We start from the raw sequence: 23,853 nt of genomic DNA, 5'->3' as shown, positions 1-23,853 counted from the left end.
AAGAAATTACAATCCCAAAGTTACTTAGCTATTATTTAAACCAAGACAAGTGTTAGTAAAGTTTTTAGGTGATACTTTGGAAAACACGAAGAGTCTCTACTTCGTAATGCATCTTGTGACAGTGTGGACGCCGAAGAAGCAGGGCGCAACTTCGGTTGCTTAACGAGGCACCGGTCGGACAGGATCGTCGCGCCTCTATGACGTCAACAGACGCAAAGTTCTGCTGAGTTGAACTTTGAACTGACTTGCGGCGAAACAGAACCATTGAACCGAAGGATAGTTCGTCTGACTTGTTCTCACACCTTCAGCTTCAGCTCTTCTGACATGGAGATCATCTCAGTGATCGGCAGGTAAGAAAGAAAAGACGGTATTTACTAAATGGAACTTTCCAATCCCGTGTTATTCATGATTGTAGAAAATATGTGCGGGTTAGATTTATTATGGAGCGAACAGCTGTTGTAAGGAGACACTACCTTTAGCTATTTAATACTGGTTATTTTATGTACGATTGTACTGTGTCGGTCGCATTCTGCAGTTTTATATTCTAATATTTATAGTGAATGCAGGCATTTTGACTTCATTATCTCCCAAAGTTTTTAGTGATTGCTTTCAGTCATTCTTATATTTTTATAATCCTGGCTGACTCCCCTCAGTCACTTTATTTAGGTTTACACTTTAACCTGCTGTCTGTTGATATTTTCCACTCATCTAAACTCTAACATGACCTCTAGTGGATCTAGAAAGTACATGAATGACAACAGTGCTGAAAAATCACTGAAAATGCACTGATTTTCAAAATTATGATTACAATCAGACACCTTTGGTTAAAGACGGCAAGTGAAAATTACAAATTACACATGGGAGAAACTATTATAGCAAAAGTCGTCAAGTATTTAAGAACAAGCATGGATAAAAATATATATATATATCAGGCCAAGTGTGACATTTAGTTTTCAAATAAAAATTAAATGGATTTTGTTTTTGCTGCAGTAAATATTGATCATCTAACACGTGTGTGTGTTGTGTGTGTTTCAGTGGGCTGATCGGCCGCTCCTGGGCGATGGTGTTTGTAAGCGGAGGCTACAGGGTGAAGCTCTACGACAACCAACCAGGACTTGCCGCCAAGGCCGTCACAGAGATCAGGTCAAAAAGACACCAGAATTCAGTTTTTACAGACGATTCTGTTTGTGATTATTAGTCTGTCACAATTCTTTTTTTCTTTTTTTTTTGCACTTAAAATTTTCAGGGAGATTATGATTGAAAGTCATCTTCTCTGAGCAGAAGCAAATTATATCCCTGTTATGGTCTAGAGACAGCTGGTGGTTGTTGCTGATGACTCTGCTGAGGCCAGAGATGCTGAGACTGAGAATATTTTTGACGTGTTACTGACAGAATACAGTAAAGCCTAGGCTGTTAGTCTTTCTGAATGAACTTTAATCAGACACTCATGCTCTGAACAAAAAACACTTTCATAGCCAAGTCACCACGAGTTAAACATTACTGGTGAATGACAAGTGGATTTTTTTTGCAAACTACTGTGGAAAATACTGTCAGAAAAACAACCTAATGTAAAGAATGACAATTTATCTCTATATGAACTGTAGTGCCTAACGTAGTCAAAACAGAATCATTGAATAAGACAATTGTTAAAACAGACATAAAACTGTTGGCAATGAAATTCCATGCTGGAATTATAAAACTTTGAGCCATGAAAATAAATCAAAATGTTTCTGTAACATAGAGATGGATTTGAAAAAGATTTCCTTCAGCAGGAAAATGTTATTGGACAGACATTCTTTAGGAGTTAGGTCTGTTACTCAAAGAGAATGACTTTGATATCCACGGTAGCAACTGTGCTAATGAAACCCAACCACACAGACGTACAACATGCCTGTTCTGCACTGGTGTTTGTGGCATGCTTCAGTCCTACAGGAAGTGTGTGTGAGCGATAATCGCCTTCACTTTGCGTTGCATCAGGAAGCAGCTGGAAGAGCTGGAGGAAGCCCACATGCTGAGAGGGCAGCTGACCGCTACGCAGCAATTTGCCCTGCTCAGCAGCTTTGATGATCTCACCCAGGCACTGGAGGAGGCCTTCTTTGTCCAGGTAACACACTAGACCACTAATAGCACGTGTACTGCATGATTTCCAACAAAACCATTAATCATTTATTAAAAATCAAATTCTCTTCGGAGCATGTTGAACTCATTGTTCTGGTATCTACAAAATGACACCAGTTCTCCTGAAGGGGGGTGCAACATCATCAACTCCTGTGACACGCCAACCTCCACTGGTCACATGTTGAATGGAACATCACAACTGACCTTCAACATTTTCTCTCGTTCACGTGGATCAAGTGTCGCTCACAAACAAACCATATATAGACGTTTCACATGTGATCAGCGTGATTAGAGACCACTTCCAAATCGGTTACACGTGGATGTTCTGCACAGCTTCAATATAAAGCGGCGTCATGTTCCTTTGTGCTATTTAAAGTTTATTTATCAATATGAAAAGCTCTGGATTGTGTGTGTGATTACGTTTCAGTGTTTCAAAAAGAAATCACTGCGTTTGTGAAGCGGAAGCAATTTGTCAGAGCATAGCCTCCCTGCTGTTCCAACAATCACATGACACTTCAAACCCAAATCACTCATCTTGTCTTTGTTACGCTAAGAGCACAACCAGGTGTAGGTTAAATCTTTAACATATTAGACAGACAAACGGTGTCTTCACAGTTCAGCGCCAAATCACTCATCTACTCTGTCACACTCAGAACTCAAACTATCTGGATGGGAGCTACTGGTTCGTCCCACTCAGGCATGAAAAACACAGATATGTAAGAAAAAGTAGAATGTCAGCCCCTGAAGCCAGGAAAAGTTCTTCAATGACTGTTAGAGCAAAGAGTCCCGGCAATGATTAGCAGAGTTCAGAGGAATAGGTTGGGTCCAAAATCAATACTCATCCGATCAAGGAACAATAGAAGCCCTGGGAGAAACAAACAGTAAATACCTGTCAGAAAAAAAAACCTGAATGTTCGATGAGAGCATGACATCACCTTTCATGCCAGCTGTTGATCACAGTTAATTCAGAGAAGGGCAAGCTGTTCACGGCCAGACTGATCACAGAACACGTCAGTAACTCATGGTGTTATTCTTGCGAACTTGTTGGTCATGTTTGGTACATGTGAATGAAAGCATGACATATCGGTTGCAAACCTGGGGAAAAATTTTTTGTTTTTATATCTGCCGTCAGGAATTCAATCCATTCTTTATTTTAGATAAATTGTGCAATGACTGAATGCTTCAGTGACTTCCTGGTGATGTTAATCTTCTGACTTTATCTGACGTATCGCTTTTGGTGTTCTTCATCTTCATCTTCTCCCACACACTAACAATTTAATCAGATTTTGTTAATTTTTGCCGATGCCGTAGATTCCGTGAACTCTACCCATGTGATAGGCCAGGTTGAGCAGCTGTGGGAGCAGCTGATGATCACACCGAGACAACCCACATTGACTCATGTTTTTGTTTTAACAGAAGTTTTCACATGTGGATTAGGCACATTTTTTAATGTGTGGAGTACCACATTATCAAGCAGGCATTCAGCCGCCAGGTATGCCGCCAGCCCAGTTGCTGCAGCACTGCCTACTCCACAGATACCATTTGAATAGCATATGAACATTCCACTACCATTACTCCCTTCCTGTACCATCACGTCATCAAAAAATATTATTCTAAAAAAACAGTACTAGATAGCATGAATCTTCATGTCTCAAAGATACAATGATCACTTTTGTGTGCGTGTGTTTTTCTACGTCGTGCACCCTGTGTTTTGCAGGAGTGTGTGTTTGAGAGTCTTGAAGTCAAGCAGAGCGTCTTTCAGGAAGTGGAGCGTCTGGTGGGGGCAGACGTCATCCTGAGCAGCTCCACTTCCTGTCTGGTCCCGAGCAGCGTCTTCTCTAAAGTAGAGCTCAGGAGCCGCTGCCTCGTCTCACATCCGGTGGGTCCCGGTAGCCATGGTCTTTTTTACTGGTACACCAAGTTACACCCACTTTAGTGTGTTTCTAATGCAGATGTGATCCTCTTTGATGAAACGGCAATGAAAGTCTATTTACATTTGAAAAGATAGGACATCTGTATTTAAATTTGAATTATTTATTCCATCAGTCACCACTACCACCAGGTTTACATCTGCGTCATTAACCCACCCATTCTTTATATATTATTACAGTATATACTTAAAGAATTCATTTAAATTCCAGATGGAAAGCACCAGTTATTTTCCAACCTCTTGCAATGCTGTAGCTGCTTTCGTTTAAACAATTTCAGTTGTCTTTATTAAGTTGGTGGTAACTTATCGAAGTGTACAAATGTGTTTGACAAGAAATGAGTGCATCTCCATTTGTCTGACTGACTGCGCTCTCCAGGTAAACCCACCATACTATGTCAAACTGGTGGAGCTGGTACCGCACCCGGACACAGCAGACACTGTTATGGACACCAGCTATGCTGTAATGACTAAGGTAAAGATCCATGACAACACCTCACGCAATTCTAATGCAGGACATGTGCCAAATTCACTGCATGATGTCGCCCACCAGGAGGGAGAATCTGAGTTTGCAGATGTTTTTCATGTTTTTGGTTCAATGTATTATAGGCATTCCCCAGATTAAGTCTTGTCATTCATCCCTGCACAAAGAGCGACTGTCACAATTACACATGTAGCTGTCAAGGGAAGCACAAAGAACATCAAATGTCAAATCCTTGAAATATTCATGATGAATTTTATGACAGGCTAAAATAAATGGGGCTTTGTGGTTGGAAATAAGTTGTTTTAAGTTTCATTTTTGGGCATTGCAGCCATTTTTTTGACTGATTTCTCTCCATTCAGGTTGGTCAGGTGCCGGTCCGTCTGAAGAAAGAGATTGATGGCTTCGCTGTCAACAGAGTGCAGGCAGCTATTATCGCTGAGTCCTGGAGGATGGTCCAGGTCAGTGACTGTGGTTTCTGGGTATAAACCCAAAACATAAGGGTCTATTAGATTCCTCAAGTCCAGTTCAGTCTGTGCACATCTCCTGAAACACGAATGGACAGAATTCTATCAAATACCTGGGTTTGAATATCTGGAAACATAAGAATAGTTAAAAATTGTGAGGATGCCAGATCAACAGGTTGTAAAAGTGAGACACACCCTGAACGAGTCGCCAGGTCATCACAGGGCCACTCAGAAAGACAGACATCCACTCACACTCACGCTCACTTTGAGGTGACCAGTTCACGTAAGTCACGTGTTTTGGAGGCAGGAAGAAGTCAGAGAACCCAGAAAGAACCCACATGGGTACTGGGAGTTGTATGTTGTTAGATGTTTTTCAGGCCTCAGTGACGCAGAATGGCTTAATATTTGTGCTGATGTGGACAAGTGATAGGAAGCAGAAAAGAGGAATCCGCTTGTCTTGTCTCTGCTGTAATTTCTGTGGTCGTCTTCCGAAATGGAATGCAGTGCACAAGTCCTTCAGGCGAAACCATTTCAAAGAATTCAATTTAAAAACAGACCACAAAACCAAAATATCTTCAGGCGTGATTAATGATCTCTATACATCCATACAGTAAAAGAAAGAGGTAGGTACGGGACCTATGAACCGCTTTGGTGCTTGTTCCTCATGGGCTGCTGTCTGCTTCACTCCACTGCAGTTGCAGCCAGTGGAATAAGGATTAGAAATTGATCCAGGGAACAATAAAACTTCACCCAGAAGGAATTCCAATCAATAACACCAGTTAATGAGTGAATTCACATAATCAAGTGATTCTTTGTCCCTATTACTACTTGTGTTTATTTCTATTGGTTCTTGCTAGGATTTATTTTTGTATTATAACAGCCGGTACCTCTGGACTGAACTAGGCAACACATAGTTCAGTGAAATGACACACCGGTCGTACCTTTTGATCCAAAAACAGAGTCTAGTGAAGAAAACCGCTAAAGAATAGGATGAAATGTTACAGAAAGCCTGTATTAGCATTTATTAGCTACACAGCACAGTTTGCTGTTCAGTGTCGGAAACGGTTCATTGGTCAAACACATTCATTGACAAACTAGCACAAGCTGCTGATATAATAAGTTAGTCACTTAATGGAAAATAAAATGATTAAAACAGAAATGGTGTTCGGCTGTTCTATTGACAGAAACACAATAAAATCTACTTTTGTAGCCTAAAACATGAGCAGCATGAAGACTCCCATCTGTGAGGTATGAGAACAAATGTAGACCCTATATCACGGCCTAAGTGATAGTTAAGGTGTTGTCATGGTAACGCTTCCACTGCCTGACCACAGTTTAATTTTGGAATGAAGCTCTTCCCGGTCATTTCTGCCCAATAAAGGCCCCTTTGTGCGAACTGTGGACGAGATTACAAGATAAGGGAAGTTGTGGAGAACAACCTCCAGCCGTGGTGATCCATTACCTCTGGATATTAGAGCAGATCCCCACCCATTCCCCTGAATACCCACAAACTGTAATAACCCGGCATCAGGGCTTCAAATAGTATCACTGATGGATTATGTAATCCTCGAAAGAGTTCACAAAGTTACGTGACCATTTAATCCATCCGTTTTCTTGTAGATGACATGAGTGTTAATCAGGGCACCAGTGGTAGCAGTAGTAGTAATTTTTCTGTGTAATAGTAGTAGCTTCCTCCCATATATCAGTACTCATTCAACAGTCATCCAGGACCTTAATTGATAAATAATTAATAATATTTTACAACTACAACCTTTACTATGACTTGTAATTTAATTTCCATAGTCAGGACTTGGCCTTCTAAAGCCTGAACCATGAAACTATAGTCAGAAAAATACATTTTTTAAAAAGAGAAAATCTTTATTGAATCTTAGACAAATTTTACAAGTTTGCATATAAGACCTGTAATTTTTTATTATTTTGTTTTCCCCATCTAGAATTTTTGTGCATGCAAAAATGCAAATGCATGTATCTATTAACTCAGTCTGTCTTCTTGAAGACTTGTCTGTCATGTGACCCTGCATTGCGCTGACCACTGTTAGGTTCTAGAAATATTGACGAGATTTGCCGCATTCTTGACTTGGAAGCGTCCACCGGGAATTCAACATACCACCATTTCCAAAGGGTCACTCGAAAACGACTCACAAGTCCTGATTGTGCAGCAGCCTGCAGACAAGTATGTCTACGTGGCATTTTTAAAGATGTGCTCGTTTTGCCACAGCCAGTGAACTGATAACCATCGACATTTGTGCTTTAAACTTGTAAAATATGCTGAGAATAAATTTCCTACAACGGGCTCATATCACACATTTTTCACACATTTCAGTGACGTTTTGATTTTTTGAAGCAACACCCTATTCACAAAAGCTAAATAACGCTTTGATAAAGCAATCCAGATGGTTGTTTTTTTTCATCTTATTAAACAATCACAGGGAGACTCTGGGAGCATCAACATGGGAAACAAACATGGGATGTCTGTCACCAAAGTAACTGAGCTTGTCTCAGATTCGACTTCTTGAATTGGACTCTATTCTTTGTTTCACAGCAGCCAACAGTCACATGAACCCTCTTGCTTAGTTCAGTAAAGGAAAACCAAAGCATGGCAGCAACTTCTGAGAAACATTCAACGTGCTCAGAGAGCAGATTGCTTCTTCCTCCTGAAGGCTGGCTGTGACGACCATCCATGCATTTGTCCACTATGTGGTGATATTTGTGTCTTCACACAGTCCTGTGGAAGTTTGAACTCATATCTACATGACATTCCTCAACCTACACGGACCGGTTGCTGGTGAGACTGTGGGGCAGAATTAACCCGGAGGGCACCTTTATGTCCCAGCTGACAAAAATGTCACAATGCTGTGAAAGTTTTAGACTGAGTTCTGGAAGGAGCTTCTTATAAAGTCTACTGATTAACTGAAAACAGTTCAAGTTTCAGAGGACCAGTAGTCAAAGAAAAATACAGATGTGTCGAGTCAATTTGGTGTTGACTTCATAATTTGTGATGAAAAGTTCAGACTTTTCAAAGACTTTTTCGGTGCAGGTGGTTGGTTGTCAGGCACTGGGGGCAAGAAACAATGAATAGAAAACACTGGCTCATCAGCAAACAGGCGATAGTTGGAATCAAGTGAGACATTCAGATTTCCAATCACCTCCTTTTTAACATCGGCTGGTTTGAATGTGCTGCTTCTTTTTTATATTTACATTGACTTACGTCATTGTGTCACACAGAAACATTGGAGGGCTGAGTATTTTTTTCACACTGGAAGATACCCTTGCTAAACAACATTGGAAAAGACAATTTAATGACTGATTTTTGCTGTAATGTACAGTGCAATAATTTTTTGTCAGAAGCCTGCAGTGTGTTAACCCACATTTCCATTGTGTAGAACCGACTCTGCTCAACTGGGCTTCAGCAGCAGGTTCTTTTCTGTTGGTTGTTGGGGGTCGTATGTCGTCAGGGTCGGTATTTCTCCAAAACAAAGCCAGAAATGTCTGCACTTCCTGAAAAATAGCAACTGCAAATTTAAAATTGCAAGTGCTAAACTGAACTAGCTTGATGTTGGACTGTAACGTCAATCGATTTTTGCTGTGCAAATACTATTCTGTATTTGTCAGACTTTGATAATGCAGAGATGATTCAGTGGTGGGTAATGTTTAATTAATGGCTCCTGATGTAACCTGCTCAGAATGCTTAGAAGTTCAATGGAGGTGTTACTAAAACGTAACAGCTATTTCCTGTCTAATGGAAAACCAAGAAAGAAAAGTAAAGTACAAGGCACTGTTATTCGGTTCGCTTGTGCCTTTTCTGATAAATAAAAAAATCTCTGTTGTAGCTCACAGTCATGTCTTCACCTTCTTCACAGCCACCATGAAACAGGTTTCTAAAAAGACCCAAAATGCACTTCAAACAGCATGAACAATCGACCTGCGCACTTTAGTTTTTAACTTGCGTCTTGGTGTTCGGCGTTTGTTTCAGTTTCTGTATGTCTGCCTTCTGATTTCATTTATGTAAGGTTCTCACTAATAATATTTGTCACGCTGAAAAGTTCTCAAGCAAATTTTTAGAATTTTAAAAACCTGTCTCACCAGGTGAGCTCCCTGCTGAAGCTGATGAGCAGGTAAATCGCGATCAGAGCTCAGTGACTCAGTGTGGGGGTCTGACTGATTCATATTAAACACAAAGACACCTGAAAGGTCAGAGACCTTAAAGTGGGTTAGACCAGGTAGAGTGTGTTTATATGTTAACTTATGTACTAGAGTAGGAATGAACTTTTTTTTATGGTAGAGAATGTTGTATTAAGAAGTTTACATTACAGACAATAAATGTTTAAATTGAAGGTTAATGTGTCACTGAAACAGGGCACTGGTGGTGTAATGGTGTAGGTTCACGCCCCGTGAACAATTGGTTTAGGTTCGGATGACAAAAATCACTGTAAACTCTTGAAACATTTATCTTAAAATCTGATTCATAATTTCCTATAAGTCTCGTAGTGAAATAAATATGAACCTACCATTGTAGGCGTCAGAAGACACACACATTATGTTTCACTTAAATGTTTTGACTGGCGGTGATACATTTATCTTTGTGCACCTGAGGCACGTCTTTTAAACAACCATAAAAGAACAAGCACAGCAACGCTGGAGTCAATTAATTTTGCAAACTTTTAATGCGTTTGCAAATCCTCCCTCTTTTGTGGAATTCGGCAATAAAGAACACCGATTTGTTCTGCTGACCTACTATATAACTATCTGTCAGGTTGACCCACAGACACACAGACAGGTTCTACAATCACAGTGGAGGAAAGCGTGAGCTGTGTTAGGAGAAGACATGCTGACATATCAGAAGAAGAAAAAGCACTGCTGTTATCAAAGAATTGTGAAGGAAATAGATTTTTACTCAGGGTTTGAAGATGTGTTTGAGGAGTTGCTAAAACACATTTGTACTGTACACACACACACACATGCAGTTGTGTCGTGATAAGTTAGGTTGTCCCACCGTGATTAAACCTGAATCTGAAGTCAATCCGAAATGAGGAAACTTCTTAGGTGAGAGATGAAATATCTCAAAACCCTAAATAGTTGTCCAGACCTTGTTGCTCAAATTCATCAACAAGTGTGTCTTCTTTTTCATTAGATTGTTTTATAAGATGTTTAAAAAAATACAGGCAGTGTGGACTCTAAAAGAAGGCTGAACTGTTCTCTTTTGGGAGGTCTGTTGAGTGTTAAACTTAACTTTTCACAAGCAAAATCTGAATGCTCTGCTATCCGCGCTAAAGTGCTATCAAGTGTAGCTGTGAATTACAGCCATCTGATAAAAACAAGGAAACTAAAAAGATTAAACATCACATGATCAGAAATTCCAAATTTAGCAGCAAGGCCTGTGGTTACCGAGTCTTTTCCCCTTATATAACAGGGACCCCCCCCCCCATCCCTCTGAGCACACAGAAAAAGAAAGTGGTCCTTGAGTCAGAGCCAGCGATGGAAAGCAGAGCGGCTGAGAAAACCACCGCTCTCCTCCAGTGATTACAGCGGACAAAGACCCCGCCCACCGTCCCGCTTTGGTCGGATAACAGGCCCGTTGTTGGAATGGGGGGGGCAAACAAAGACGACCCTGTCCCTCTCATCTTGATCACCCTATTTTCTGTATCTGTATCCGTGCTTTGATTTCCTTCGTCGTCGGCCAACAGGTATCACAAACCCAGAGATACTCGAAACCCCCCGTCCCATCCCATCGCTCCTTCTGTCACCCCTCCAGGCTCCACCTAAATAATCCCAAGGAACCAGCTCATTAGGAGAACTTAATATGGTGCAAGAAATCAGAGGAAGCTTTGCTGGTCAAATACCCAGGAGGTGAAAAGCCAAATCTTTCTTTGACTTCCTGTAAAAGCAGATTCTTAGATCTTTAGACAGTTTGTTGGAGTGTGGTTGTTGGTCATGAAATTCTCCACCCATTTTCGCGTTTATTAATTCAGGCCTGAAAACAAAAAGTCATTAATGATGATTATCAAAGCTGCTTTTACACATTGAAACGCTTCACCTCACATTGTAGGTCAAAATGTTAGCTTCTCATTGTGAATTCAGCTTTTAAGATGCATCTGAAGCTGGTAAATCACCGTTTTTCCTGTTATTAAGAGTGTTTTTAACTTATACTGCCTGCAACTCGTTTTATTCCTGTCCTGAAAGAAGAGGAGCAGTACACTTACGAATGTACTGAACTGTTTTCACTCACAACTTTCCTACATATCCGGCTGACTTTATTCAACACAGACAAACCAGAATTTAACTTTGGTGACGAGTTAAGTCAGACTTTATATTTACAGTTTAAATGACAACTTTGCTGGGTACGATTTAACCAATCAGTGGTCTGTGATGTTTTCGCCCTTTAGCATCAGCTGAGCTCACCTGAAACTATAAAAGATGTGTTTGATACTGGAGCAAGCTGATTGTCTTCACACAGGTTTTTACTCAGGCCTCACCAAACTGAGTCAATTTAACTAGTCGTTTTCTTATACGGCACGCAATTACAGTATTTACAAAAACACAGTACTCCTCCATGAGGATGGCATCTGCTTCAAACATGAGTGACTTTTATGACAGACTGTTTTTGTAAAATTGTGTTAATAAAATCTTTGCACCACAAGGGTGTTCGGGTAAACGGTCGGTTTGTAACTCTCTTGTTTCTCTTCTGCCACCAGGACGGTTTTATCTCTGTCAAAGACATCGACCTGGTGATGTCAGAGGGGCTGGGGATGCGTTACGCCTTCATAGGTCCAATGGAAACGATGCACCTCAATGCACCAGAAGGTAATGTGTTCCCACTGGTCGTTTGGCTCAGAAGGCTATCGTCCAACAGTGGAATTAATTTAACGTGATGGAAAGTTGAAGAAAAATCAAAAATATGCCAGGTGACAATCCTATTGTGGCTACATTATATGATGACAGGATGGATGGAATTAAACTGCTTAATGGTTCTAATACACAATAATTCTTTGGTATTTTAGTATTTAGAGTTTGTTCTGATCCAATTAATTTTTTTGCAAAAAGTTCTCCAAATGTTTAACTAAATTACAAATCATTGCATGTGAAAGATGAAACTCAAAACTTACTAAATTCAGCTTATTACCTCCAAAATCTTTCTGATGATAGTAAAATATATGAGCAGAGACCCGGCTCACATGTGTCTGCGCACACATGTGTGATACAGTGGTGTTCTTGTGCGGGTCAGGGAGTGAAACCTCAGGGAGGTGGAGAATATCAAAGGGGAGTGTGAAACCTTGACTGCGTACACACACACGCACAACATCGACGCTTTGCCAGAACAAAGCAGCCTTTTGATGGGTAGCAATGAATGTCCTCCCTCACACCAGTAATCCAAACTCACAGATCCTACATCATGGCCTTCAAACCAGGTGCCAACTCTACCTGTAGTGACGCTGCAGCAGCTTGCTGCACACCTTTACTCAGGAAACAGTAATGTGTTTACTCTCTTAAAATACTTACTCCTGATGTGACTTAAATCAAGCCAATCAGATACCTGAGCGCTCAGGCTTGCTATCTGTCTCTCGAATGCATGGCTTTTGTAAACTGTACCTGTGCAGGCTTTAGAGCCTTGACATGCTGGAAATCAGAGGTGAGGCATAATAATGTATCAGAGAAACCGCTTCTTGGAGTAAAATGAATGTCAACAACCACTCTGGAATGAGCGAAAGATATCGTATTAGAATAAACGCAGCTTACAAAACTCATTGTTTGCCTCAGCCGCAGGGTTCTAGGTTCAATCCTCCCTGCAGACCTTACTGTGTGGAATTTGGATGTTCTCCCTGTGTCTGGTGGGTCCTCTCAGGGTTCTCCAGCTTTCTCACACCACCAAGAAGATGCAGTGACTTTAAGTTGATTGTAGGCTTAATGCGTAAATATTTGTTCCTCTTTATTTGTGCCCCCCCCCCCAAGTGATCTTAAACATAAACAGAGAATAAATTAATATTTAAATGCAGGTTGGTCATAAGATACTGTTCTTACTATGCTACAAGATTCACACATGTTAACATAGGTGCACGATCATAAGGTGCAATGCAGTCTTTCCATGCATAACAACAACATGATGTCGTTCTCTGTTCAGTGCATCATCATATATACTTTGGCTTTAGTTTAATTGAGTTTAATCAGCAAGAACTTGACTCAGTGGAATCTGACTGAGTAGAATTTAAAGAGCTTCAAAGTAATGTGGGAGGAATTTATGAGCAGTATCATTAGGGAGGAATTCTGGTTTCAGAGTGACTGATGACTGATGTTTGTTTCTGACGCCTGCAACCACAACGATTAATTCAGGAATGCATCTTTATTTGGTACAACTGCACAATATAAGTGACATCCAGGCTGTGTCAAAGTTCCTCTTTTGTTCAATGTGTGGACAAGAAGTGGATCGAGAATACGGTTTTATCTGTTATTTAAAACCATTGTTGTTCTATCTTTGGACTTGCTTCGCTCCATCTGTATGGATACGCACAGAGGAGGTGGCTACAGGTTGCTGAGGCCTTCAGTGGCGTGAACATGGAGTTATGAAACACGCTTCTCTGAAATAGTCCAGCCTTCCACTGCACAAGCACAGCATCACAATCCTGTTTATTCAAAAGTTGTGGTTTTGTCATTCTTCCCCTGCAGACAAAAATATGAAAGACTTCAGATGGTGATTTGTAAATTGTAGATTATCCCTTCTCTATTTCCTGGTCTTCCCCTTCTGATCAGTTTTCACCCAACAGGTTTACAAGACTACATGAAACGGTATGGAGAGGGTATCAGAAGGCTCCTGACCTCCTTTGGGCCCGTTCCAGACTTCTTCAGTGAGGGAGCCACGAGTATCTATAACGTGAGTATGATGTCAGTAAAGGAGACGAGCGTTAATAGAAGCCACTTTTGTTTTTTAACTCATGATGACTTGCAAAGTTTTGTGTGAAATCCATTTGTGGTGCCCCTAGTTCAGCCTGACTGGAAGTCAAGAGGTCCTTGTCTGAGTGTCCATCCTCTGCATGCATGACTTTGTCACATGCTGGTAAAATGGTATAGAATGTACCCTGAGCCACAGCAATATAGACGGCTGCATTAAATCAGGTCTTCTGGTGCTTCTTACTTCGTTCGGACACCATCTTAAACAACATGTTGAAGGAGATTTGGGAAATAAATATGAGTGCAACGAATAATTGCCTTCATACTTGCAGGAATACTTTTCTGTATAGCAGTGTGTGGGTACGAAACATGGAACATGCACTTCATGTTCAAGCTTTGAAATCCCTTGCTACTCAAAGAAGCCGCGTGCAGTCAGCTGGAATTAAGATTCCAAGACCAACACTGACTCACATGAATGAAATCTCTGAAATCCTCATGACTCAGCACTCCTGCAGCACACTGCCCTCAGTTTGGGCTTCACAAGTTGCACTCGGTAGCTGACATTTTGTTTACCCGCCATAAGAAAAAGTTGTTGTTGGATGAAGGTGTGGGTTCTGTCAGTCTAGGTGTTTGAAGTGTTGCTAAAAAAAACATTTATTACTCTTTCATGAAAGTTTCTACACACATCAGTCACAAACAGGAAGAGGTTACAAGTCAGCTGAGGTTCATTCTACCGGTAAAACACAACAACTTCACGCCATTAGTTTGTTTAATAAGGCAAACCAATCAGCACCTAGGAGGAGAACCACTGGGCGTGGCTAACTGGGAACACACAATGAGTATGAACACGTTATCCAGTGTGCAAATCAGAGAACTTCACAGCACTGATGTGAAGGTTTCTAAGATCAGCAGATGATTGTTTCACAAATACAAGCGATAAAGTTCCCACATGGATCAAATTCTTATCACCGTATGTATTGTGTTTTTACAGATGGTGACGCTGATGTCATGCATGCAATAATTAAAATAACCATCATTCTATCTTCAGCAAGACGGTAACGTCTCTACAGGCTCCTACACCTCTGCATCTCCTTTATGAAGGACCACGATCAAACATAATTACACACATTGTTTTCACATCATTTCCCAGCAGCGTTCAGTTTGTCAGAAGAAGACGAGATGCAGATTGAATGATAGTTCTTGGTGTAAAGCCAACCTGTTGGCCGTTTATAAAACTACATGAAAGAATGGTTTACAGCTTCCTCAAATGAGGAACAACAGAATAACATTCCTGCTGTCATCGTTTTACTCTTGAATTTAAGTAATCTGAGGCGCATTTATAGTGTCAGGTGAAGAGTGCATCCTAATGCACCGAGGCAGCAGCGGCCGATGGTTCCCAGCGGTGGTTCCCAACTTTGCTGCACATCCTCCCGTTAACTCAAGTTCCCATAATTCCCTCCAACAAACCGTCAGAGATCCACCACTGCCAAGCCATTAGTGTTCCACAAACAAGCAAGCGGCGGTCAATACGCTTGGCGTGAGTCATATTTTGTATGACATGCATTGCTTGTGTCAAGACATTGCCAAAACACATTTCAACTGTGAACCAGAGGTAGTTCAGGTCAGCCAGGTTATTTCAGGAAGGTGGGGCGGGGTGGGGCTTGACCTCATGCAGGAGTTGGCTCTCTTAGGGGAACCCGCTACACAAAGAACAACTTTTGGTTCTAATCTCATCCTGGTAGAAACCGGACAAATGAAACCTTTAATAACTAACAATATAACCTGATGTGATAAGGTGGTTCCAGCCCCCCCTTCTGGGGTCTATCTCTGCACGTGTCTGCTTGTAACGTTCAGTATCTTTTTAATTCTCTCCCATTCTTATCACACATTTACTTCCTGTTCCATCTCACTCTGTTGACCTACTTTTCCCTCCTGTGTTCACCCGTCCTTGACGACCACAGGACGTGTACGAGCTGATTCCCAACGACCGGCAGCATCTATCGGCCAGGACGGAGCGTCGGGACCGGCTCCTCAGGGGCCTGGCCAGGCTGAAGAAGGAGGCAGAGCCCAAAGGCAACACGTCTACTGAGTAGAACCAGGAATCTAATGTCATGACGACCAAGCAGTTAAAGTCTTATTCGTTTGAGTTGTTGCGAAATTTGGGAGAATAATTCATTAATTGTTTGTGTTTGTGATCGGTGTCACTCACTCTGCTTCTTTGATAGATGTAGAAATAACTGATAATTGTTTTTTATCTACATTTTCTTTTCTTTCTACTGCATTTTGAGCTCATTATTTCGCTAAAGGTAGAATCGACAATCGTCTCACCTTATGATAACGTTTAAAGTAAATCTATGAAGATGTTCCATGTGTCTGGAGGAGAACTGGGATGGTCTCTGTTGCCTGCAGGAAGACTAATGGATGAAACGCTCAGCGTGAAATAGTTCCAGTGAAGTTCCCGGACTGTCAGACCGAGGGAATGGAAACTTGTCACGAGGGGCTCTAAAATGAGATTTTATTTTTCACAGGCAGCAGCAGCGTCACGAGACACACTGTACCATTACCACTAATGTGTGTGTGCGTCAATATGTACTGTATATATATATTAAAAAACACATATAGCTCATTGTAAATCAGGTGATGAGTAATTATGATAAAATAAAGCTTGAAATGAGGAAAAATTTACAAAAATGATGAGTGATGGTTTTTTATATTTGTTTTTTTTGTTTTTATAATTCTATTTATAAATCTGCATGTAGTTAAACAATATGTTAATGTTTAGAATGATTTTATAACTAACTTTAGGGATTCATGCAGAAATGATCAGGATGGATTTGAAAGTCTTCCGAGACTGAATTTAAGTTCCAAATGCAGGTGAGAGGGAATCATAATAGGTTTAAGAAATATAAATTATAAATTTACACTGTCAGGAAGCCATCACTGTCCAAATGGATGAATCCATTTGGTGGCTATGCCACCCCCCATCACCCAGACTCAACAGCATCTCTCTCTCTTCAAATGGTTTCTCCACCATTCACATGTGGAATTAAGTGAAACTGATGCTAATGAAGAATTACTCACTTTTTTGTTGCCCCAGTAGTCAAACCAACCCCACCGACCCTGTGACGCCAGAGCAGCGCTGGGGGGGTCCACTTTAAAGGTGTGACCGCCAGGAATGTCAATGGGTAGGCAGCGGGGGGTGAAACTCTTTTAAACCTGAAATGCAAATACAACTTAATTTAGTGATTTCATTGGAATCATCTTGTTTCAGGTTAGGGGGTTCCAGAATAACCACCAGTGTGTTATTCAGAAAGGGGGGGGGGGGCGTTTCATCACACATACATGTTATTATGTTAGATATTATTATTCTATCCGTACCAGACTTTATAAACATATAAGGACATATATATATATATATATATATATATATATATATATTGTATAGTGATACTTGTGCCTTTTATTATTTAGATTTTTCAACAAATCAATGAATTAGGTTTTCCTCTAAAGATGATGGAGGGGCTCACCTTTAAAAATACTTTAAAATCACACATGACTTTTAATTCAACACACACTTAGAATTAGACTTCTATTGTATCTCTGACGCACAGATAGAAGCGCCTGCTTGGCCCCGCCCCTGATGCTGGCCCCGCCCACCGCCCTTTCCGGTCCATAAAGCGTTTCGTGGACGGGACGCGCAGGTGTTCACGCAGCAGACGAGTCGGACCGACAGCCGAACAGAGGCAGATCTTCAGCTCCCTGGACAAGAACGGATTAATTTCTTCTTCCTTCATGGCAGATTGGTGACAGCGTTTTTGGTTCGAATCCCCTGACAGGTGAATTCTTGGTGTTCTACTGCTGGAGCGACTTTAGGAGCCCTCACCTGATGCGTCAGTGAAGCTGCAGGACAAAAAGAATTCAAACCACCGCGTAAAGCATTGATATTAAGAGAGGTGATGAGGTCAGACGGTCGTTCGGTGCGGGATCCCACAATTTAGCGCGACTGAGGGCAAATATTGTGTCAGTCTGGGGTGGATTTTTGTTGATTCAACTCACAAATTCAGTTAAATCGATTAAAGAATAATCAATAATCGTTTAACACTCCACCTGGTCTTCCGGTATAAACCATTAAAAGCAGTTGGAACTGAAATGCGGCGGAATTTTTAAAAAAAAGAAAAGAAATTGAAGGGAAAAGTGAAAGCGTTTCAAGATAATAAGGAATTAATTTGGTTAATTCAAACCACTGAAAAACAAGATAATAATAATAATGGATATATCGCGCCTGTGCTGTTACGACTTTTCCGTCTTGTGTAATTATTGTGTTTGTCTTCAAGCACATTTTAGGGAACACGACTTGAGTTCCAAAAATATTGGGACGCTGAATTGATGATTAAAAAAAAAAAATTACAACTCGTTTAAATATAAATTGGTTCTAAACCCTCTCAGGACGATTTGCGCACGTTTTCGGTGTTCAGCTCAACAGTTTGAGACTGAAAAAACACAGACTGGGATATTTGAGGAATGTTGAAAAACACCTGGTTTGATGATTCCACAGGTAAACCGGTCACGCGTGGGAGTGGAAGTTTGACCGTCTGCTCAGCGTCCCTTCCTTTACCCAGAGTGTAGAAACGAGGCTTTATTGGTGTGGGTTTGCTGTTCCACATCCATTCTGGATCTGATCCTCTGTAGCAGGCTTTGGTTTCAGACCATATTATTATTATTATTATTTAAAAATAAATAAAATACTAATTGAATTGTACCTAGCTGTTAACCCTCTGCTGACTTCCTGTCGTCTCCAGGTTATCTGCCCTTCTAGGCTCTTTGCCACCATGAGTTGGGGGGCACTCTACGCCCAGCTGGGTGGAGTCAACAAACACTCCACCAGCCTGGGGAAGATCTGGCTTTCCGTCCTCTTCATCTTCCGCATCACCATCCTGGTCCTGGCTGCCGAGCGGGTCTGGGGGGACGAGCAGTCGGACTTCACCTGCAACACGCAGCAGCCCGGATGCAAGAACGTCTGCTACGACCACTTCTTCCCTGTGTCACACATCCGCCTGTGGTGCCTGCAGCTCATCTTTGTGTCTACCCCCGCCCTGCTGGTGGCCATGCACGTGGCCTACAGGAAACGTGGGGATAAGAGGATCATGCTAGCCTCCAACGGCACAGAGAACACCACCAAGAACGACCTGGAGACCCTGAAGAAGAAGCGCCTTCCCATCACAGGGCCCCTGTGGTGGACCTACACCTGCAGCTTGTTCTTCCGGCTCCTGTTCGAGGGCGGCTTCATGTACGCTCTGTACTATGTCTACGACGGCTTCCAGATGCCCCGGCTGGTGAAGTGTGAGCAGTGGCCTTGCCCCAACAAGGTGGACTGCTTCATCTCCAGGCCCACGGAGAAGACCGTCTTCACCATCTTCATGGTGTCGTCGTCGGCGATCTGCATGGTGTTGAACATCGCCGAGTTGTTTTACCTCATTGTCAAAGCGCTGATGAGACTCATGAACAGGTCCAAAAAACGGAGACCCAATTACACCAGCACGGACATCATGCATGATGAGAACAAGAAGAACGAGATGCTGCTGTCCTCAGCCGATTCCACCAGCAACAAGACCATCTGCTGAAGGATGGTTGGAAGAATGCAAGCAGAAACTATGAACCCAACCTCACAGAACTTCATTAAATTGCACCTAAATTTGTGAAGGTAGAATGTTTGTGCAGCATCTGTGGATCGATTGTTAGCATCTTCATAGGTTGAAGTTGCTGGAATGTGTTGAAAAATGTGAGGTCAAGCTTTGGACAAGAGAATAAGTCCAGTCTGACATCTAGTGGCTCACAGGGGCCATTAGGAAGAAATGAGTGATGTAAAAATTAAAAATGAAGGATAAAAAAAAGGTCAAAATGCCTTTGTGTAGTTTACAAGAGCTGACATTTGATTGTTTTACAGCGCGTGATGTGAGCAGACGAGTTTTTATGATCCTGCTGCTTTGAATCAAGCGACTGTAGCATGAAGTCCAATTTGAAAAGTAGTTAAATGACATTATTTCAATTTTGTGAGTGTGTTTTTTGTGTTCGTAAATATTGTTACTGTTAACATGAAAACCACAGTTGTTTAAGAGATTGAATGATTTTTGTTGTTTGATCTAATTAGAATATTTTACTTGAACCGAATGCGTTTGAAAATGAAGTGATTTTTTTTTTTTTTTTTTTTTACGTGAGTTACCAAGAATGTGTTTTGTATTTTCACAAATGAAAAAATATACATTTGGACTGTGCAAGATGTTTTTATTCTTCAGAAACCTACCAAACAGATCATTTTCCGTGATTATGAAACGCCTGCTGTGAATTAAAACCGCATGATTAAGATCAAGATGCAAAAATGATGCGGAATTAATTTAGACACACAGAATTTTGATTTCAAGTTAAAAAAATGCATTTGAAGAAATCTGTCAGGTTTGGAGAGATTCGTGGGTATGAAGTAATGAATATATGACTCTATATTTGCACCTTTTAGCAATTTTATCAAAAGACAAAAATGTGTTGCTTTTTGTTTTTTAGAGATGATGTGATTTACTATCGGGCTAAATTTCAGACACCCAGAAGGGTCCTGCTCAGCCCAGTCTTACCCCTGTGTTATTTGGACTTATGTCTGTTATTCAAGTGAAAGTGTTTTTCTCCTCCTTCCATCCAGGAACAGCTGGCTTACATTAGCCATAAATTATCCCTGTTATATAAAGTAGGGATTTATAATAAAAGTCTTCTATGAAGTGAAACATGATGTAAGTTTTGATCAAAAAGTCAACAAAATGAATGCATTGTCAGAAATGAAAATAAGTAATTTTGCTTCTTTTGTTGCTCAGAAGTGACCTTTGACATCTTCCTGTACCTGTCAAACATTGTTATGTCAGCATTTACAATAAGAACAGCAGGAAGTGGATATTTTTGTAAAGGGACATATCTGATCATTCCACTCCTTTTTTTCTAGATTAGTTTTACAATCTATATTTTACTATTTGCTTTCACCAGGAAAGGGTACACCAATGAACAGACCGTTTTCTAAACAAGAAATTAAGACATGCAATGTTTGTGATTTTGTTTTGTACCTATGACAATTTTATTACACGCGCACTTTAATTCTTGAAATCTGATCCTTGACAGTTTGAATAAATCTGAAAAAATAAAGCATTTTGATTGATTATGTTGTTGGCAGAATGTTTGCTTCCACTGCCTTTTTGGTAAGGAAGAATGTTTTTATAACTACTCATTTATTTTTTAAAATCTTTTGCTCCATTATTTTGTTGTTGCCCATCTTGCGTGTTATTGGAAGCTTACAGAATCAAGCTAAGCGTCCTCATACTTTATCATCCATCCATTGATCCGCTGTGCGGGTCACAGGGGTATCTAGAGCCTATCCCAGGACTTCAGGCGAGAGGCAGAGGATACTCTGGACGCATCACTAGTGGACTTTATAATATACAAAACTGTATTTAATTACTTATACACAGGTGAAGTACGCATGTCTTTTGGTTGATTTAAAAATTACGTCTTTTAATAATTTATAATTTTATAATTTAATTTACTCTAAAACAGTGGTTCGTAACCTTGCTGGAGGTACCAAACCCTGAAGGTTTCATATGCTCACTCGCCTAACCCTTCTTTAGTAAAAAAAATGGGGTTTTTTCTTCAAATTTAAGACATAAGTATATGTTTTACTGGTGTATTTAATGAATTGTGCATTCATGTCACCTTTTTCAAAGAACAAAACCTAGACAGTGCATGAACTCACATAAAATTACCTACCTACAAATCAGTGTGACTTCTGCTGTTGTAATTGAGAAACCATTTCAGATATGCGTGGCTACAACTAAGCAAGTGCTACTCTTATGTAATTTTCACAGCAAAGTCTGTTTCTTTTGTTTTCCACGCAGCTTAAGGAAGTGTTCCTTTATTTTTGCCAGTGCGAGACCAGAGTTGCTCAACCTGACATTGCAAATCCTGCAGAACGCTGACTCCCATCACGTTCCGTTATACAGTACATGTAAATTCACGTTGCACATATTCCACTTTCTTTTTTTGCTCAACATAGTTACTATGAATTCAAATATTAAGAAAGCAATCAGATGTCCTACCATCATGACAGGCATAAATCGACTACTGAGTGCGCAAAATCCCCTGTAGCACAGGTAGGCTAATCGATGTAGCGTGATCACCTGCAGCCAGTGATGACTAAGGGGGGCGTGTCATCACGAATTGACACAATGTGTCAAACGTACGTGTATGATTCGTGTATGTTCGGCAAAAAACAACTGACACGATGTGTCGGTTGTTTTGTCTTGACCTCTGTCTCCGCCGAACCCGTGAGACCGACTCACCGAACCCCTAGGGTTCGATCGAACCGAGGTTAAGAACCACTGCTCTAAAATATAAGATTTATAAAGCCAACCTGTTTGGTTTTAGAAAACTAAGAAAGTTGGAGAATCTTCAAGCTTGCCAAAGGCTTAAGACTAAGTTAAACATCTGGAAATTTTCCAGATGACATACAGTGACAAACTGTTCCTGCCATCAACAATGCTCATTAAAGTAATTGAACCACTTTCAAGCAGCTCTGGAGAACTGCCACCGCAACAGCCTGAATTTTCCAGGAACAAGCATGCGATGTTGAACACCCAACAAAGCATGCATGACGTTTCATAAAAGTGTGTGCTTGAGCAAGAAATATTTTTAGAACACACTTTGACAAATGTCAAGGAAATTGTAGATCTGAATGCCTGATTGAGCGCAAGCTACCTGAAACAAGCCAGCAATACATTGATGAACTAGTGGCTCACAGGGGCAACCCTGAGGAAGGAACGAGTGACGTAATAATTAAAAATGAAGGATAAAAAAAAGGTCAAAGCGCCTTTTGTGTAGTTTACAGGTGCTGGCGATTGTTTTACAGCGCCCGACACGAGCAAATGGGTATTTATGATCCTACTGCTTTGAATCAAGTGACTGTAGCATGAAGTCCAATTTGAAATCTAGTTAAATGACATTATTTCAATTTTGTGTGTATTTTTGTGTTAATAAATATTAACGAGTGTAGCAGAGTAGGGTTGCACTGCTAACATGAAAATCACAGTGGTTTAATAGTTTGAAATATTTTTTGTTGTTTGATCAAATTAGGATCTTTAATTGGAACTGAATGCGTTTGACAATGAAGTGATTTTTATTTTTTTTACATGAGTTACCAAGAATGTGTTTGGTAGAGGTGTAGCTGACTAAAAGAGAAAACGTTTTTCTCCTCCTTCCATCCAGGAACAGCTGGCTTACATTAGCCACAAATTATCCATATTATATAATTTTTAAAAATCCTTACTATTTATCCAAATTATCCTTATTATAGAAACATGAAGTAGGGATTTATAATAAAGCTCTTCTATGAGGTGAAAACATGACGTACTGTAAATAAGTTTTGATTACAAAGTCAAAAAAATTAATGCATTGTCTGTATTAAAAAACTAATTTTTTGCTTTGTATGTGGCTCAGAAGTGACCTTTGACATCTTGCTTCCTGTAACTGTCAAACATTCTGACATTAGCATTTACAATAAGAACAGCAGGAAGTGGATATTTTTTGAGGGACATATCTAATCATTCCATTCCTTTTCCATTCCAGAACACACTCTGAATGCCTGATTGAGCGCAAGCTATCTGAACCCAGCCCAGTGGTACATTGCTGAACTTAGTCCAGGTCGCTCAGGTTAGACAAGGAGGCATCACCTCCCGTCTTCTTCCTTCCTTGACGACTGACCACAGGATGTGTACGGGCTGATTCCCAAAACCCAGGATGGAGAGGACGGACTATCTCCTCAGGGGCCGGGCCAGGCTGAACGAGACCAAAGTCAACACCTCTCTTGATTAGGACCAGGAATCTAACTTAATCCCTCCATTTTCTTTCTTTAGGCTTTTCTATGTTGTGCGTCA

At 40.7% G+C, this 23,853-nt stretch overlaps 2 protein-coding genes across 3 annotated transcripts; both read left to right on the top strand.

Moving 5' to 3' along the window:
- Positions 1-56: 56 nt before the first annotated feature.
- On the top strand, positions 57-16,566 carry cryl1 (crystallin, lambda 1). Of its 2 annotated transcripts, XM_068328521.1 has the most exons (9): positions 61-350; positions 1,036-1,143; positions 1,978-2,104; positions 3,836-3,997; positions 4,425-4,520; positions 4,889-4,987; positions 11,707-11,815; positions 13,771-13,877; positions 15,856-16,566. In XM_068328521.1, exons 1-9 carry the CDS (start codon positions 325-327, stop codon positions 15,985-15,987), a joined length of 966 nt encoding a protein of 321 aa, XP_068184622.1. In that variant the 5' UTR covers positions 61-324; the 3' UTR covers positions 15,988-16,566. The 2 variants fall into 2 exon arrangements, with proteins under 2 accessions (XP_068184623.1, XP_068184622.1); XM_068328522.1 differs by lacking the exon at positions 3,836-3,997 and having other exon boundaries at positions 57-350.
- Positions 16,567-17,609: 1,043 nt separating this feature from the next.
- On the top strand, positions 17,610-21,081 carry LOC137604821 (gap junction beta-2 protein-like). Its single transcript, XM_068328952.1, has 2 exons — positions 17,610-17,730; positions 18,694-21,081. The coding sequence occupies exon 2, from the start codon at positions 18,724-18,726 to the stop codon at positions 19,513-19,515; it is 792 nt and encodes a 263-aa protein (XP_068185053.1). The 5' UTR covers positions 17,610-17,730; positions 18,694-18,723; the 3' UTR covers positions 19,516-21,081.
- The last annotated feature ends 2,772 nt before the right edge of the window (positions 21,082-23,853 follow it).

Source organism: Antennarius striatus, chromosome 12 (genome assembly GCF_040054535.1).
Source record: "Antennarius striatus isolate MH-2024 chromosome 12, ASM4005453v1, whole genome shotgun sequence".
NCBI lineage: Eukaryota > Metazoa > Chordata > Actinopteri > Lophiiformes > Antennariidae > Antennarius > Antennarius striatus.
The sequence above is the reverse complement of the archived record's forward strand: the minus strand, read 5'-3'. Positions and strand labels throughout refer to the sequence as shown.

Bases quoted from the DNA above. Each gene is read 5' to 3' on its own strand.
- LOC137604821 (XM_068328952.1), top strand. From the start codon at position 18,724: ATGAGTTGGGGGGCACTCTACGCCCAGCTGGGTGGAGTCAACAAACAC.
- cryl1 (XM_068328521.1), top strand. From the start codon at position 325: ATGGAGATCATCTCAGTGATCGGCAG. The intron at 4,988-11,706 runs GTCAGTGACTGT...TTCTGCCACCAG, and splicing joins AGTCCTGGAGGATGGTCCAG to GACGGTTTTATCTCTGTCAA. The intron at 13,878-15,855 runs GTGAGTATGATG...TGACGACCACAG, and splicing joins GAGCCACGAGTATCTATAAC to GACGTGTACGAGCTGATTCC.